The sequence below is a fragment of the Lampris incognitus genome, chromosome 6 (assembly GCF_029633865.1).
Source record: "Lampris incognitus isolate fLamInc1 chromosome 6, fLamInc1.hap2, whole genome shotgun sequence".
Taxonomy (NCBI): domain Eukaryota; kingdom Metazoa; phylum Chordata; class Actinopteri; order Lampriformes; family Lampridae; genus Lampris; species Lampris incognitus.
In genome coordinates, this window is record NC_079216.1 from 22660496 (window position 1) to 22679674 (window position 19179).

General features: G+C 43.0%; 1 protein-coding gene across 1 annotated transcript in view; it reads left to right on the forward strand.

Annotated features, from left to right (window-relative positions):
* The window catches only part of syt9b (synaptotagmin IXb), a 104614-nt gene that overhangs the window by 72209 nt on the left and 13226 nt on the right, over positions 1-19179 (forward strand). Inside the window, exons 5-7 of the mRNA XM_056282369.1 lie at positions 2230-2350; positions 3435-3606; positions 3975-4104. Coding sequence (XP_056138344.1) covers positions 2230-2350; positions 3435-3606; positions 3975-4104 — 423 coding nt within the window. The remainder of the gene's footprint in view (positions 1-2229; positions 2351-3434; positions 3607-3974; positions 4105-19179) is intronic.

The following is a 19179-nucleotide window of genomic DNA, read 5'->3' on the forward strand; positions in this document are numbered from 1 at the left end:
CGGAATGTGTTGCTGGGTTTGAAGTATACCGGGATGCGGTGTTTGTTGCAAATTCTCCTGAGTTTCTCGGAGACCCCAGAAACATACGGGATGACTGTGCTCTTCCTTCTGTTCCTTTTCTCCTTGTCGCTCACCTGGTTGGTCTTTTTGGAACGTGTTGCAGTTTTCACAAAGGTCCAACTGGGGTAGCCGCAGGTTTTTAAAGCTCCCCTCAGGTGTTTGTGTTCTTCTCGTTGGGCCTGAGTGCTGCTGGGCACATTGTCAGCTCTGTGTTGCAGAGATCTGATGATGCCCAGTTTGTGTTCCAGAGGGTGTTGTGAGTCGAAAAGTAGATATTGGTCTGCGTGTGTAGGTTTCCTGTAAACCCCAATGTGGAGGCTCCTGTCTTCCCCAATGTGGACATCAGAGTCCAAGAAGGGCAAACTATTGTTCTTTACGTCTTCCCTTCTGAACTTAATGTTCTTGTCCACTGAGTTGATGTGTTTGGTAAATGCTTGCACCTCGTGTTTGGATTTTGACCCATGTGTCGTCCACATATCTGAACCAGTGGCTCGGAGGTGTTCCTCTGAAGGAGTTCAGGGCCCTGTGTTCTACCTCTTCCATATATAAGTTGGCCACAATGGGCAATACTGGTGAGCCCATTACACAGCCGTGTTTCTGTCTGGCCCCTGAATTGGAAATATGTAGTATTCAGGCAAAGGTCCAGTAGTTGGCAGATCTGGTCTGGGCTGAGGTTGGTCCTATTGTGGAGGGTGTCGTCCCGTAGCAAACGTTGCCTCACAGTTTCCAAAGCCTCCATGGTCGGGATGCACATCATCCTTCTTCTTGAAAATCTGTACCAGCATGCTTCTTCTCCACTCCTCAGGCATCCTCTCACTTTTCAGGATTGTGTTAAACAATCTAGTTAAAAACTCCACTGCCAACTTTCTTAAACACCTCCACAGGCACGTCATTTGGACCCACCGCTTTTCTACACTCTTCATCCTCTTCATAGCTGCCCTCACTTCCTTCTTGGTAATCTACCACACCTCCTGATTCACTATCCCCACATCATCCAACCTTCTCTCTCATTTTCTTCATTCATCAGCTGTTCAAAGTACTCCTTCCACCTTCTCAACACACTCTCGCTTGTTAGCACATTTCCCTCTCTATCCTTCATCACCCTAATCTGCTGCACATCCTTCCCAGCTTGCTCCCTCTGTCTAACCAATCAGTACAAGTCCTTTTCTCCTTCCTTGGTTTCCAACCTCTCATATAACTCACCATACACTTTTTCCTTTGCCACCTCTCTCTTCACCTTATGTTGCATCTCCTTGTACTCCTCTCTACTTTCTCCATCTCTCTGTCTATCCCACTTCTTCACCAACGTCTTCCTTTGTATACTTTGCTGCACTTCCTCATTCCACCACCAAGTCTCCTTGTCTTCCTTCCTCTGTCCAGATGACACACCGAGTACCTTCCTAGCTGTCTCCCTCACTATTTCTGCAGTAGTTGCCCAGCCATCTGGCAACTCTTCACTACCACCTAGGGCCTGTCTTAACTCCTCCCTGAACTGCACACAAACAGTCTTCCTTCTTCAACTTTTACCATTTGATCCTTAGCTCTGCCTTCACTCTCTTCTTCTTGATCTCCAAAGTCATCCTACAGACGACTATCCGATGCCGTCTAGCTACATTCTCCCGTCACCACCTTGCAGTCTCCAATCCCTTTCAGATCACACCTCCTGCATAAAATATAGTCCACCTGTGTGCACTTTCCTCCGCTCTTATACGTCACTCTGTGTTCCTCCCTCTTCTTGAAATATGTATTCACCACAGCCATTTTCATCCTTTTCGCAAAACCCAACATCTGTCCTTTCATATTCCTTTTACCTGCTCATCACCTCATCACCTCTGTTCCCTTCACCAACATGCCCATTGAAGTCCACTCCATTTACCACTCTCTCCTCCTTGAGAACACTCTCCACCACTTCATCCAACTCACTTTATCTAACTCACTCCACCTCTGAGTAATTCAGGAAAATACTATCAATCATGCTTATGTTGTTTTATTGTGTGATGTTAACATAAATGTTGCACATGGTTGACTCAAAATCCCATGATCCTGACTAGATTCTTCCCAACCTTTATTTGACTCATCCGGCCAAACGTGAAATTATTGCAAATTGAGATTCGCCTTTAAATTACCACCCGCTTGTAAATATGCTCCTTATACTCTGTTGTTTTGCAGGACAATGTTGATCTTGGAGAGCTGATGTTCTCATTGTGTTATCTCCCCACGGCTGGCAGACTCACCATTACCATGATCAAAGCCAGGAATCTCAAAGCCATGGATATCACTGGCGCTTCAGGTGTGTATGATCTGAATGTAATGTTTGCACTGAGAGATGGGTCAGCAATAAACTTCAGCAGACATCAGTTGCACATAATACCTTAGCTGGAATCAAGTTGTACTTGCCTGAATTAGTCTTATACTTTCTTCAGTGTAACTCTCAAGTCAAGCAGTAGTATATAGATGCAAATCAAAAGTGTTGGTCCATATTAGAGTGACTGAATTCAATGATATATATATGTATATAAATTGAAAGTGTTAAAGACAAAACCAATGCTGACGGTAAAAAAAAAAGTAGGGCGTCCGGGTAGCGTAGCGGTCTATTCCGTTTCCCATCAACATGGGGATCAGCAGTTCGGATCCCCGTGTTACCTCCGGCTTGGTTGGGTGTCCCTACAGACACAATTGGCTGTGTCTGTGGATGGGAAGCCAGATGTGGGTATGTGTCCTGGTTGCTGCACTAGTGCCTCCTCTGGTCAGTCGGGGCGGGGAGGGGGGGTTGGGGGAGAGGGGAACTGGGGGGGAATAGTGTGATCCTCCCACACGCTACGCCCCCCTGGTGAAACTCCTCACTGTCAGGTGAAAAGAAGCGGCTGGCGACTCCACATGTATCGGAGGATGCATGTGGTAGTCTGCAGCCCTCCCCGGATCAGCAGAGGGGGTGGCTCAGTGAACTGGATCCAGGATGGCTCGGAAGAGTGGGGTAATTTGCCAAGTACAATTGGAGAGAAAAATGCGGAAAAATAAAATAAAATATATATATAGATTATATATAAGAAAAAATGATCCAATATCTTTGCTGAGAGACTTATAGGTGGTAGATGCACAAGTATGCACAGGTAGCTCTTCATCTCCTCAATTAAACAAATGGAAGAATATATCCATATGTGGAGATGCTCATTGTAAACTATTCATGTCATCAAATTATTCCAAATTGAACCACAGTCTGCTGCTTTTGTTTTTTTAACCCACAGCCCAAAACTCATTTGCTGTATAATTTAATCGTTAGGCTCACCATGTTGATCAAGTGCAAGTAATCCTGGTGCAAACTGTCAAAAACAAACAAAAAAACAGATCAAATATTCCATGACATCCTTCTCCAGATCCATATGTTAAAGTGTCGCTGATGTGTGATGGGCGGAGGCTAAAGAAGAGGAAGACATCGACCAAGCGTAACACTCTGAACCCTGTCTACAATGAAGCCATAGTGTTTGACGTTCCACCTGAGAACATTGATCAAATCAGCCTGTTTATAGCTGTCATGGACTATGATCGGTTGGTTTTCTTTTCTTTCTATCTATCTATCTATCTATCTATCTATCTATCTATCTATCTATCTATCTATCTATCTATCTATCTATCTATCTATCTGTCTGTCTATCTATTTATCTATCTATCATTAACAAGTATGTTGAAATTTATATTCAATAATATAACTTTTGAACCATCAAATTACTCTGAAAATGGGAAAAAGTCAACTTAAGTACTGTATAAATTGGCTGACTGGCATCTCAGTCAGTATGTAAATAATCAGAACCAGTTACAGACTAACAGACCAGTATCTCATATCACCCATTTGGAAGTAGCAAAGCTATCCACTACACAGTCAGCCAGGTTTTATTTTAGTTTTCTCTGCCTCACAGGGTAGGCCACAATGAAGTGATTGGTGTGTGCAGGGTGGGCAACGATGCTGAAAGTTTGGGTCGAGACCACTGGAATGAGATGCTGACCTACCCCCGCAAGCCCATCGCTCACTGGCACCCACTTATAGAGGTACGACCTCACTTTCCCTTTGGTCATGTATGCCTGTGTGTGTGTGTGTGTGTGTGTGTGTGTGTGTGTGTAATGTAACATTAATGGCTTATTCTCAAAAGAAGTACCATGAGTCAAAGGGTATAACAACTATAATGAGGTGAAACTAAAAGTAAATGGGTTTTCATTCCGTCACTAAAAGTAAATGAATTTTCATATTCCATATTTCCATGTTAGCGTTTCATATTTATCTCTCCTGCCCGACTGAAAAAATAAACAATTACATAACCACATTACATAATGCTCATCTATAGTTATTTTGCTGTGATTACCACAACAAAGACATGTATTTGCGAGACAGACAACAGAGGAAGAGAAAGAGAGAGAGCAAGATATATAGAGAGAACAAGAGAGATAGAGAGACCGAGAAATAGCGATAGAGAGCGCAAGAGATAGCGAGAGAGATAGAGCGAGAGGGACAGACAGAGAGAGAGCAAGAGAGATAGAGAGAGAGAGAGAGCAAAAGGGATAGAGAGAGTGAGAGGCAGCGAGAGAGAGCAAGAGAGATAGAGAGAGAGAGAGCAAAAGGGATAGAGAGAGTGAGAGGCAGCAAGAGAGAGCAAGAGAGATAGAGAGTGCAAGAGGTGGCTTAATTCACAGTTCTGTTGCTATTTCTGAATTCCCAGCCCACACTCAATAAAGCAAACATAGCAGAGCAGATGCTGGACTGATTCATGTAAATTCACGTGGAAACGCTAACACATATTTAGCTCATGGGGTCAGATGATGAAATGCTTCAAAACTGACATTAAAGTATGTTGTCTCAATAAATGTAATGCTTTGCATTAAAGCTAACACACATTAGCACCTCTCAGTTTTTGTTTCTATAAGTAAATCCATTCATGCGACCATGCCATACATTTAAGGCACATCTAAAATGTCAGTCTGTTACTTGTCGGCTGGACTGCACCAGCGGGGTGAGTGAGTGATGCTTCTCCATGGATTGTCACCTTGTCATGGTGGAGAAGCTTGCATGGCCCTGAGATCCCGAGAGCAATGCTGTGTGGAGCTATGCTTCTGTTTTCAGTTTTTTTCTCTCTCTCTTTTATAAAAAAAAACATTCAAATTACAACATAAATATATGAAACCAATAGGGAAACAAAATATCGCACAACACATCGAACTCTACAGAATCAGAGGATAAGAATTAAAAATTACAACACACGTAGACAAGACAGAACATAGTGAGGTAAGCTGTAGGCCTTGGCATGGCTTCCAGCCTACAGACCCCCTGCCAAATCAAAGAAATCAAACAAAAATACACATATATCACACACAGTATACTGTTTAACTGAAATCCAACATTACCCTCCCTCCTTCCCCAATGACAATAAAAGTGCTCCCCTCCACAAATCCACCAACAAACTTTTCTTCTCTAACATAACCACACAACATATTAACATCTCTTTCCATTATACTCCTAAAAATATTTCACACCTCAGCTTTCCTCTTTTCATAATGGGCTATATTCCTCCTTAGCTTGACAGCAAACCTTGCATGGCTTAAAACATAATTTAATAAATTAACATTACATCCATTCACTTTGCCAGCCACCCCAAACAACCACAATTCTCTCCATTCCATTCTGTCAACAAACCACTTCTCCAACATCTACTTATTAATTCCTTCATTTTCAACATGTGTCCCTCCAGCTCACAACACTCAACACACTCATGCACAAATGCTTCCACTCCCACACGCAGAGTTGTGACCAAGTCACCGTTATGCAAGTCATAAGTAAGTCTCAAGTCTTAACCTTCAAGTCTCAAGTCAAGTCCCAAGTCATGACGGGCAAGTCTCAAGTCAAGTCCCAAGTCACCGAGCTCAGGTCAAGTCAAGTCACAAGTCCCTCATTTCAGGTGTCAAGTCATCAAGTCTCAAATGTAGGGTGTTTTGTACCAATTTAACACATTTTTTTTAAATTCAGGTAATATTAAATTGTTTCATTACAATAGTACATAAATAAACCACAGATAATGTTAGAAATAATTGTTATTTTATTGTGTTCAAATTTGGACAACAGTTGGATTTTGTTTTACATTTAAGAAATAATAAAAGGCACACTCTAAATCACAAATGAGCGCACAACTCTTAATAACAATACAAAACATATTGATCATTCCAATACACAATAAACAAACACTCTCACTGCTTGTCTAGTTCGACCTACAATTCATTGCACTTGCAAAATATCAAGTTGGCTAGGACTTTATCGCCTCCCTCCAAAGCCACTCCTCCAAAACACGCAAACAAGCACTGCCTGACTAGCCTACTGCTGGAGGTAGATAGGTTGACAGGCAGGTAGGCCATCCAATCATTTTAACCGGACACCTTAAAATGATTGGGTGGGTTTATAATGGTCCTGCGACTTCCACAGATTGCTCTTTTTATTTTTTTAATTTAGTGTCGGAGCATTTTATTTATTGATTGCTGTTGGGATGTAAAGAGAATTGCAAAAAATATAACAAAAAGTGCTTCTAAAAAAAATAGCCTTCCCTACCTTTAATTATTTGACTCCCTAGATTAGTGGAATCAGGGGTGCTGTTGGTGTAATTCAATAAATACGGGCTGTGTGTGACGAAAGGCGCACCCTACTTATGTACGCTTATTAAGTACCGATGTACGTGACGATGTGTACTTAATAAGCGTACATTAAAATATATAGGCGTTTATTTTTGGTCACAGCCATGAAGGTTTTAGAACCACTGGACTAGACACAAGGGAGTATTTCACAAAGCTGGCTAACTGAGTATGCCTGACATCTGCGCAAAGTAAACCCTGGAAACCGTTCAGATCTGGAACATGGATTGAAGTAAAAAGAGCTGTTCCGGAGTTCACTCTGCGCAGAAGTGAGGCTTGCCTAGTTAGCCAGCTTTGTGAAATAACCTACTACCCCATGGCTCTAATCTAAGCCTATGCTTAGTAGGCTATGTTTCATATTGGGTGCAGTGCACTGTGTGTCATGCTCTGAGCATTATTTCAATTGCCATTGTGCCATACAAAAAGTGTTGTAATATAGGAAATTATAGGTATTAATTTTGGTTTCATGAAACAAGTAAATGTATTTATAAATATTTATAATTAAATGGAGAAAAATCTTTCTAAAGATATTATATAACTAGATTAATTTGAATCATGGAGATACTTTAATATTTTTTATTTATTTGACAGGGACAATGCACAATAACTATATTGCACCAGAATTAGCTTTTAGCTAATTTGCATCCGTAGTCCCTCGGCAGGAGTTGTCGGTAGCACATAATTCGTAGCATCAAGTCTAAATGCTCAATTAAAAACAGTGTAAACATAATCACGATTGAATACCACTAGTTCAGTGCCCGTTCGGAATGGGCTGATTTTCTCGAGAACCGCATTATATTACCCATATTTAAAACTATATCATATTATATTATAGTATGATACATGAAACCATGCACTGAAACAGTGTTTGATTAGCTAATTATCAGGGGACAGCAGGGGGTATGCTAATTCATTCCGGTGACTGCTACATCGCCCAGACATCGTTTGCCCACTGGGCCAACATAATTGAATATTCGCTGTTAGGTGTTCTGAAACAGAACAGTACGTTCAATTGTATTTTTGAGATGAGATTGGGACGATGTTCAGGCGATATAGCCTGGCTGGCGTATTCCAAACGGGCAGATTGGGTCTGTGTGTGTGTCTGACCACTCACACGCTACTGTACCTGTAGGCTAGCAAACAAACTTACTTCTCTTTGTGGCTTTTCAGATGACGCACAAAGTTTAACGTTGTTGAAATCCCATCTGATAATTTTGCTGCACATGTTTTACAAACGGCAGTCCTTTTCTTCCCAACAACTTCGAAGTTCTTATAGCCGTAAATAATTATTTTTGGAATCGTTCCAGCAGCCGCACTTGCCATGATTGCAAACTCTCTCTACTCTCATGTTGAATAGAGCTGACGTTAGTTTTTGAGTAGCATGAAGGTACCTCCAATTAGATTTGAGTATTTTTGTTTTCCCGCCCATCTAAACGTTTGATTGGCCCTACGCCATGCCTGTGCGTAGGTAATTGTGTGCGCACTGGAAATGAAGAATGATTACAAAATAAAATAAATAAAATACGAGAGAGATGCATCCCGCATAAACATTGAGAAAACACTCAAACAATTCTCTCAAGTCATCCAGCTCAAGTCCAAGTCATAGATGTCAAGTCTCAAGTAATTTTCATTTTGGCAAGTTAAGTCGCAAGTCATCAAATTTGTGACTCGAGTCACACTCGAGTCCAAGTCATGTGACTCGAGTCCACAACTCTGCCCACACCACATACATCACATTCTTTCTTCACATTCACATCAAACTTACTGAGTATTAAATTACTGAACACCCTATTGTGTCTTAATAAAAATGCAAAATTCTCACATTCACCACTGTTCCACTTCTCTCTCAGATTTCCTCCCTACATCCATCTCATTCATAACCCTCTCCCACACTTTCTCCGCAGCAGGTCTTCTCACTTCTTCCCCTCTTAAACATCTACACATCACTCTCGTTTTCACACTCATCAGACTCACTCTCCTCTCTCCTTCTCCCACATACATTTCTATCTCTCATTACTCATTCAACACAGCCTCTATCTCAATCATACTGACCCATTCTCTTGGCATCCCTCCCTTGATCTTTCCAAATATCCTGTCCGCAATTCCCAACCACATTCCATCACCCCTTCCCCTCATTTCATCTATCAGTACCTTTGCCCTCATAAACCCTGGTACATATTCATACACTAGATCCCTGATCTTTATAAACCCCGCTCTCCAAATCACCCTGTTGCAAATTGTGTTCCCTTCAACTGTAGTTTTTGGATTTAAAAATACTGGTTGTTCCCACACCTGCTTCACATTCTTACATTAATACTGCACACATTTCACACTCTCCCCACGCTTCCAGCACCTCCTTGTAAAACTCAGACACTCCACTCAGCATACATTTCTTCATGTGCATATACACGCCACTCTCCCCACACCCTCCACATTTATAAATTGCCTCCCTTGAAAACATCTTACATACCCTCTTGTTTCTTAAATATCTTACCATCATTTTTGCCCCAAGTACTTTCTTTTTCACCCCTAAATTGATTAACTTCGACCCACCATCTTCATACTCGTTTTCCATCACCTCCCTTGCTATCCTAACTCCCTTCCCATCCCACAGAAACTCACAATTCTTTCCACCTCTTTCAATACTCTCAGGCACATCCAACACATTCATTACATACACAAGCATACTCATAACTAGTCCATTCACAACCACCACCTTCCCTTTCAGCTTCAACCCTCTAATTTTCCAAAACCCCAATGTCTTCCTAAACTTATTCAATATCTCTTCATACTGTATCTCTCCCCCTTCTTCATCCTCAATCCCTAAATGCACACCTAACACCCTGAAATAATCATTCTTATCTTTTAATCCTAGTCCTAAATCTTTTCTACCTGCCCCTATAGGCATAACTTCAGAATTATCTATATTTACTTTAGCCCCTAATGCCCTACCATACAGCTCTAAACTACAAACCCCAATTCCAATGAAGTTGGGACGTTGTGTAAAATGTGAATAACAACAGAATACAATGATTTGCAAATCCTTTTCGACCTATATTCAATTGAATACACTACAAAGAAAAGATATTTAATACTCAAACTGATAAACTTTATTGTTTTTTGCAAATATTCACTCATTTTGAATTTGATGCCTGCAACACGTTTCAAAGAAGCTGGGACAGGGGCAACAAAAGACTGGGACAGTTGAGGAATGCTCAAAAAACACCTGTTTGGAACATTCCACAGGTGAACAGGTTAATTGGAAACAGGCGAGTTTCATGATTGGGTATAAAAGGAGTATCCCGAAAGGCTCAGTCGTTCACAAGCAAGGATGGGGCGAGGTTCACCACTTTGTGAACAACTGCATGAGCAAATAGTCCAACAGTTTAAGAAGAACGTTTCTCAATGGACAATTGCAAGGAATTTAGGGATTTCATCATCTACAGTCCATAATATCATCAAAAGATTCAGAGAATCCAGAGAAATCTCTGCACGTCAGCGGCAAGGCCGAAAACCAACATTGAATGCCCGTGACCTTCGATCCCTCAGGAGGCACTGCATCTAAAACCGATATCATTCTGTAAAGGATATTACCACGTGGGCTCAGGAACACTTGGGAAAACCATTGTCAGTTAACACAGTTCGTCGCTACATCTACAAGTGCGAGTTAAAACTCTACCATGCAAAGCGAAAGCCATATATCAACAACACCCAGAAACGCCGCCGGCTTCTCTGGGCCCGAGCTCATCTGAGATGGACTGACACAAAGTGGAAAAGTGTGCTGTGGTCTGACGAGTCCACATTTCAAATTGTTTTTGGAAATCATGGACGTCGTGTCCTCCGGGCTAAAGAGGAAAAGGACCATACAGATTGTTATCAGCGCAAAGTTCAAAAGCCAGCATCTGTGATGGTATGGGGGTGTGTTAGTGCCCATGGCATCATGGGTAACTTGCACATCTTTGAAGGCACCATTAATGCTGAAAGGTACATACAGGTTTTGGAGCAACATATACTGCCATCCAAGCGACGTCTTTTTCAGGGACGTCCCTGCTTATTTCAACAAGACAATGCCAAGCCATATTCTGCACGTGTTACAACAGCGTGGCTTCGTAGTAAAAGAGTGCAGGTACTAGACTGGCCTGCCTGCAGTCCAGACCTGTCTCCCATTGAAAATGTGTGGTGCATTATGAAGCGCAAAATATGACAATGGAGACCCTGGACTGTTGAGCAACTTAAGTCGTACATCACGCAAGAATGGGGAAAAATTCCACCTACAAAGCTTCAACAATTAGTGTCCTCAGTTCCCAAACGCCTATTGAGTGTTGTTAAAAGGAAAGGTGATGTAACACAGTGGTAAACATACCACTGTCCCAGCTTTTTTGGAACCTGTGGCAGGCATCAAATTCAAAATGAGTGAATATTTGCAAAAAAAACCAATAAAGTTTATCAGTTTGAACATTAAATATCTTGTCTCTGTAGCGTATTCAATTGAATATAGGTTGAAAAGAATTTGCAAATCATTGTATTCTGTTTTTATTTACGTTTTACACAACGTCCCAACTTCACTGGAATTGGGGTTTGTATCTAATACCTCAACTACACTTTCGCTGTCCCTTACTGTGACTGTCGTGTCATCTGCATGATAAACTAAACTCAACTGACCTCCTGGAAACACTATACCCCTAATTCTATCATTTCTCTTCAATATTGCCGCTGACAGTTCTGCCGACAAGAAGTACAGCAGAGCCAACAGGGTTGTGCTTCTGGTAGGGTCACCCATGGTGGTAAAGTCAAGGGGGAGGTCCCTGACAAAGAGCAATCCAACCAAGACCTCAACGATGGAACAGTCAGAGGATGATGGCTGACTTTAGGGACGTATAACAATGGCTGGGAAGGTGGATAAACGCTGCCGCAGAAATAGGCCCCCAGTCGTCTTGGACTCCATGCCTCTGGATCCTGACCCAGATCTTTCAAGGACTGTGTGGTGGCTGTCTGTGCATCAGTCTCCCGATATTAAAAAAAAGTCATGCACAGGTGTCCTCCATAAAGGGAATCTACCCTAATATCCCGGATTAAGTGCTATGGTGGCAGGCAAGTGGTGATGGGGGCAGGATTATGAGATCTGGAAGGCCCTAGTCATGAGCTGGCACATCAGGCAGTGGGTTCTAGATTCAGTCACTGGGCTCTTGGAACGACATATAAAAAGCCCTTCGGTAGCTGCACCACAACTGAGCAGCCCTCTTTAAAATCCACCCTGCTCACCCCACCTGGGGAAGGGGCTAGAAAAGGTGCACCAAAAATAGCCTGTCTCATACCTCCTGCCTGAATTATCGCATCCAGAGGGATCACCACATGCGGTCAGAAACATAGAAACATGGTGAGCAGTAACATGTGAGGACATCTTTATATTGGGATCCTGATCAGGGTGAACCTTTCATTAATATTATAAATTTTAAGATCAACCACAGATAAATTAGGTTTAACACACACGATACCGAACCGCCAGCACACCGGACCATATATCGACCATTTAGAAGACGTGATGGGAAAAAACAAATCCAGCAGTGACCAGGCCACTAAAGCCTTGGGCTCTGTGAAGGCCCCGGGCGAAGAGTCTACAGATTTATCTAGGGTGATGGCTGCAATCGCAAGCAGTGAGAGCAAGATCTTAGTACGGACAGATTCATCCCCACAGGACCTGAATGCAAAAATAGACTATAAAGGACGACATGTCGAAACAAGAGACCCGTCTGAAAGATGTGGAGGATGGCCTGAATACATACTCAGACAAGACGACGAATATGGAGAACATCGGCCAGCTAAAATCTGAAGTCGCTATGCTACGCCAGAAGGTAGATGATCTGGAGGGATGACAACACCGGTGTAATGCACGCATTGTTGGGATAAAACAGGGATTCAAGAACAGCGGAGGCCAGCCACCTACTATTACTATTGCTAAACTACTAAAGGAGTTACTAAACCTCAGCTTCACCCCGACCCTAGACTGGGCTCACCTTAGCCTGTAGCACTCACCCAATGAAGGAGAACCCCCCAGGATCATCATGGTGAAGTTTCCTTATTTCTCAGAGAGAGAGAGAGAGAGAGAGGAGGTTTTCCGCAAAGCTGCCGGTTCAGCTCCGTTGACCCTGCACGGCAAGAGAGTGAGCAGCTTCCCGGATTACACCGCGGCGGTGGCGGATAGAGAGCGGCCTTCTCCGAAGCTAAGCAGCTCCTCCGGAGCTGCCAGGGCATTAAGTTTGGATCCTGTTCCCGGCGGTGCTTCGTATCACTTGATCGTCCGGCCAAGAAAAGCGGTTCGAAGACCCATCTAAGGCAATGGATTATATCAGGAAGAATGTAAAGCTTCAGGACAATGTACAGTAAGATGTTGATAAACTCGAATATATTTGCGGCTAACTGGTATTGGCGGCTAATTGATATTAGTGGCTAAGTGCCAACAACTTAGTCTGGTTCATTATGTAATTTTGTAGGATTTTTTTGGGGATTAGGTAAACTATATATTTTTGGAAACCTTATAGTGTAACAAATCAGAAAATACTTGATGGCATTTTTTTAAATGTCAGTATGGCAGCCATCTTGGATCTTTAAAAATGGCTACTTTCAACAATGAATTTCTCAATCTCTCGCCTCCTAGATCACCTAAAATTAGGTTTGCAGTGGTCAAATCTTCATTTTTTGAGATGAGGAATCCAATGGAGCGCATTACAGTATCAACGAGACATGTATGGGTGGCGAACTATCATCATCAATGGGACTTTTCTGGTAATCTTGATATGTAGGCCTAAAGTATAACTTCCAAAACATACAAGATATTTCACAAAAACTTTAAAACAACTCTCAAGAGAACAGGAGACAACTTAACAGGTGAGGGCCCTTTAATCAAAAACTTAGCTCATAATACAAGTTTGGTCATATATATAACAAAAAAGTCCAATAAAAACTCAAACAAAAAGTCCAATAATAACATAAAGCAGGCAGTCTCTGTCCTCACCCACTCACTCATTGTCACTTGCATATGCAAATTCATGACAGTCCTCTTCATTTTGACAGTCAGAGCTACACTGACAGAGCTCTGTGCAGGGGAGTGCCACTGACTGGCAAGAACATCTGCGTGATAAACAGTCTATTCTGCACTGACACCTGACCATCTCAATGATGGCCTCTGGTGATGGAAGGAGCTCAGTTGTCACTGCTTTCAGGCTATCATCCTTGTCCTTCTAGTAGCCATTCACCAGTGGATCAAGGAACTCTTGCCGGGCAACGGCTGCCTGACCCCACACTCTGGCCTGGATGTGGGCTCTCAGCACATGTTGCTTGAGGGCACTAAGCGTGGGCGGAAGCTTTTCACTTTCTGCCATGTGCTTGCAGAAAAGGTGCCATCTTAGTTCAGGAATGTTCTCAATTTGGATCCCCTTAGGTGAGTATACTCTGCATACAAATCTTGCTAACGTGGAATACACATCTTCTGACACTTTGTTGGTTGTAGACAGCATTTGAAGAGCCTTGAGGACATCATCATCTGCTTTGAGGTAGATGTTGAACCAGGTAGCGTTGCCTATTCTAGAAAAGCGCCCTGTGTTATCTGCTCCTGTAAATGCATGAAAGGCAGGCAAAGCTTTTGCTCGATCTGCACCTAGAGCATTCCATATTGGCTTCACTTCCACAATCCCAGATGCCATTGAACACAAGTATTTTTCAGCAGGATTTCATAATGTGCAACAACCAACACAAGTACATCTGTGTCTGGGGAGAAGAACATGAGCTGTGCATTGGATAGGTTGCGACGTGAAGCGAGAACTGCATGGTAGATTAACAAAGTGTCTGCTTCTTCATGGTTGTTGTCTTCAAAGTGCAATTGACTGTTGCTCTCAGTGTGTCCTGCTGCAGAAGCAATGACCAGCTTGGGGGAATCTTTGCTGTATTCAATGGTCTTTGATGCCAGATACTCTGAGATCAGCCTTTGTTTGGTCATGAGATAGTAAGTGGCTCATTGGAATGTTCTTGATGCTTGTGTCATCTCTGATTTGGTACTGGATTGGATCCTTTCCTTGTCTTCTTTTCTCCCTTGTGATGCGCTTCAAAGAATCAGCCTTGTAGGTGTCAAACACTAGAATCACCTCATCATAGTCTCTGGTTAGGGACATTAGTCTACCGAAGAACCATACACTTAAATCTTTAGATTGTGATCACTGTTGGTGGCTTCTTTGTCAGCTTCTGGACAACAACCATGCCATCCACAAGTGCAATCTTGCAACTGGATCCTACAGTTTCAGTAGCCATTGGAGCTTCACCTGCTGCTTGTACTTGATCTCGATTCTGATCTGCTGTGACTTCCTTTGCCAATTTCTCACCTTCAGCGTGTAGTTCCTGATCTGCTGTGTCTTCATGTGTCAGCTCTTTGCCTCCAGTTTCTGTGTGGTCCTGATCTGCTTTGTTTTCCTTTGCCAGCTTTTCTAGGAGGTGAATCAACTTTGACTTATCAGTGCATGGCAGTATATCCCCATTAGGGGCAAAGAGCGCTCTTGGTGTCTGTGTGAACTCATAGTTGCCAACAGCCTGTTTCTGGTCAATATGTCTGTTTGACCGGGCAAGGACCAGCAGTCTGCCATACAGATCTTTGGTCTCCTTCAGATCAATTGCTTTGTCTCTGATTTTCACAGTGGACCTTTTGTTGCCGGACATGCACATTTTGTTGTTTTCTTTTTTGACTGGTGCCCAGAGGCTGATGCCTCCATTGATTCTCTGACACACAGTCTTTGTACAGTTTCTGCCCAGTGTCATTGATGTCCAAGATCTGTGAGACATACTCTTGTGGGACATAGGCATGAGTGATCATGTTGTACAACGCATCTCCCTCCACAGTAACTGGCTTGCCATGACTCAATATTGCAGCCTTGATTTTGTCAATGGCCTCTTGATCGCCTCTGATCTTACTCGGTTCTAGTCCAGGATGTTCTGTATTCTTGCCAGATGTTCTGATATCAAACTGACTCTTGAACTCTCTTGACATGGATGATATTTCGGGTGTGGCCATGAAGAATCTCTGTCTAGCGTTGGCGTTGTTGGAGATTCTGATTAGTCCAAAGGCGACCTTCATCTGCTTATTGAGGTGTTCGCATGCATGGTCTGCACCTATGGACACAAATGGAATGTCACTTCGGGTGACTGACAGATTACCTGTTCCAAGCTCCTTCCAGGTCTCAGGATGGTTGGTTTTTGAGGTCATGCATGTCAGCAATGTACCTGGGCCAGAGTCGTTTGTACTTGATCTGGTCAAAGGCAAAGAACAGGGTACTCAGTTCTTCTGCAGCTTGCAGATGGAGTGTCAGATCAGCATTCCTAGACGCAGCTACAAAGGACAGGACTGTCTCAACTTGGTGTAGGTAATTCATAATAGATCTGAACATGGCATTTTGGCTTTTTTGTGGTTTCCATTCGTTGAATGCTTTGACTAACTCTGCAGTAGCAAAGACATTTAGAAGTGTAGCATTGGCCTGCTTGGCAGATTCAGCCTTTGTAGATTTGTTCTCCACAGAACAGACTGCTTCCACTTGCTCTGTTGCCTTCCAGCAGTCTTCTTTCATCTGTGGGTTTTCTCGAAAGAACTCCTCCAGCACCAGTTCATAGAGAGTAATATATCAATAGATGTGGGCCTCTAGAGAAGGTTTGTAGTGTGCACACTTCAGGATCTGTCTAGTTGTTGCTGCGCCATAGACGTCGGCCTCTATCCAGGCATCATCTATGCCTGAATTCTCTATGGATGTTCCAAGAGATCTCAGAACAGCCATGACAGCTTGCAGTTCTCCAAGTCTGGGGACAACAGTGTGCTTCAAGTCAGGCCTGACATCCAACAACTGCACAACCTTCTCATAGAGTGCCATGTCAAATGAGATGACCGTTGGGTGTTCTTCGCCAACTACCAGGCGCCTTAGCTCACTTGCCTGCTTTATGATGGTGAGCAGGGTTGACCATTCATGGGCCACCTCTGGAAGCAGTGGTAGACATCCAATCTGAGTGACCGGCAGACCTGAGGACAGCAGTGAGTTGTAGCCTGCCCAACAAGGAACCATGCTGGGGTTCTCTCCCATCTTCTGCCTGGATACTGCATGAGCAACTATCCATCCTAGTTGAGTCAGCTGATAGTGTCCAGAGATGCCATCTTTGTTGATTGCAAAGTGGTTTGTCCGTTTGATGGGTTGTGGTTTGGGCTTGTCACAATGCATCATCTGTACATGGTATGGCGTGACCGACAGACTTTTTGCATCACCAATGGTCAGAGGTGGGGCAACTGGTTCTCCGGGAGCATTGGCTTTCTGGTATACTGCCACAATGGTTCCATGAGTGGTGCCTTTGCCATTAGCAGTGTCTTCAGAAAAATCGGTGTTGTCTGCAGCAAAGAAGACAAACGTTCCCTTCTTCAGAAAGGGGGGTACGTACAGGCCTTGAAAGTGTTTGGTGTTTTCGACCACAGCATTTGCAAGAGCAGTTTCCAAAAGCAAGGTGTGGTGATACGAGACACAATAGCCCTGTGCATTTAGAAGACCCATCAACTTTTTGTTTCGTGTGTCGTGATGCACGGTCAGGGCCAGCCCCAAGACTTGAGGGTTTTCTCTTGCATGTCGAGGCCTGAAGGTTGCCGAATCTCTGATTGGCTTCCATTTCACCTGTCTGTTGGACTTGAATCCATAGAGGATGTTTTGGCTCATTGTGAGTGCGCTTCTGTTGATGACTCTAGTCTTCATTTCAGTTTCTAGCTCAGCCACAGGACCTACGATAATCCAGCGGATCAAATTGTACAATACACTTGGAACATCATTAGTGTCACTTGAAACTGGGATGACATTTGCTGGTTTTTCCTTCTTGAACTCAGCAATACTCTTGCGCACTATCTGTGCTGTTTTAAAGATGGTCTTAATATCGTCCATACCATTTTCATGACTTGTGAGAACAGAGTGCACCATGTCTTCCTCGCATGCAGCTGGGGAGTACAAGACTGCTGGCTTTGCTCTGCTTATTTGCAGGACAGACTTCACATTGGGTAGTTCGGCAAGTATTTTTTCTTTCAGCCATTTTCGGCTGAATGCCGGGACATGGTTTTCAATGCCTTCTGCTCCAAGCATACTCCTGTATGTTGTTTCAATGTCATCTATTGCGAGGTAGGCTTTATTTTTAGTTTGCACATCAACAAAGTTGATCAGGTCAACCAGACATGCCTTTTGCTGGGGATGGACTTCAGCTGGACTCTTTTTGTCACCTTCATCTCGTGTGACGTGCAATACATGTTTTCTCCAACAAGATCTATGATACCTAACATCTACTGCGTGGGCATCTGTTGGTGAGATAGATGTGTTCAGTCTTGTTTTGAATGCTGGGTTTAGAGACTTATCTACTGCAGCTTTGAGAGCTTTTCCAGCATTTTCTGTGCATACTTTGAACAACTGCTCCTCATTGTTTTCATGACAAAAAAAGCACAAGTCCTTGGTCAGTGGCACTGTACATGACCGTGTGAATGGGGATGACTGACCAGATGATCCCAGTTCATCCAGCTAAGTGCTGTCTCTCTTCCTTCCACGTTTTTTCTTTTCTTCCACGTCTGAGTCAGGATATGACTCAGTGCATAGTGCTTTTTCATACCAGTCTCGGGCTCTCTGAATGAGTTTCTTGTGAGTTGCCTCCACGTAACAGCTGCGGTGCCAAAATGCATTGTTTTCCCATAGTGCTTCTACTTTGATATCCTTGAACCTCCTTTGCATTTCAACATAGTATCTATCATTCAAGCTTGCTCTCTTCTTTACTGTGTCTATTATTTTCTGGTAGGAATCTACTCTAGGCTCTAATACCAGGTGTCCTTCCCTTTTATCATCAGATTGACAGAGAATGCACAGCTCCTAGTCAAATCTGTCCTGACACTGGCTCTTTGCCCCAAGCTGACGAAGCTGAAGCTTCTTGCTCATGTTACTCTGATGCAGGTCTACAATAATAAAGTGAAAACACCACCCATTAATATAAAACCACCAATAGTACACATACAATATCATTATTTTTGATGTCCCTCTTAGCTTACCTGCAAATACTGATGTGAAGTTACATTGGGGTACTACATTGCACTGTCTGGGTACAGCCTGGCTTGCTGTACATTTTCCTGCTTACAAAGCTACTTCCTGAATAAATGGACAATTATTTCTCACAAAATATTGATTACAAAATTATTTTATTAAAAATGGATCCAGGGACTAGGCAGTAGACACATTTGCAAAGCTAGCATTAACTTGGACATGCTGAATGTCTACACACATAAAACAACATACCTGAATCCGAGATGTACACAGCCTGACACTGTAGGCCTACATTACCCTGCTTTGTAGACACCTACTTCCTAAATAAGAAATCATTGATTCAAAATTGTCATCATTTTGCTGCTTCTGAAAAAAAATC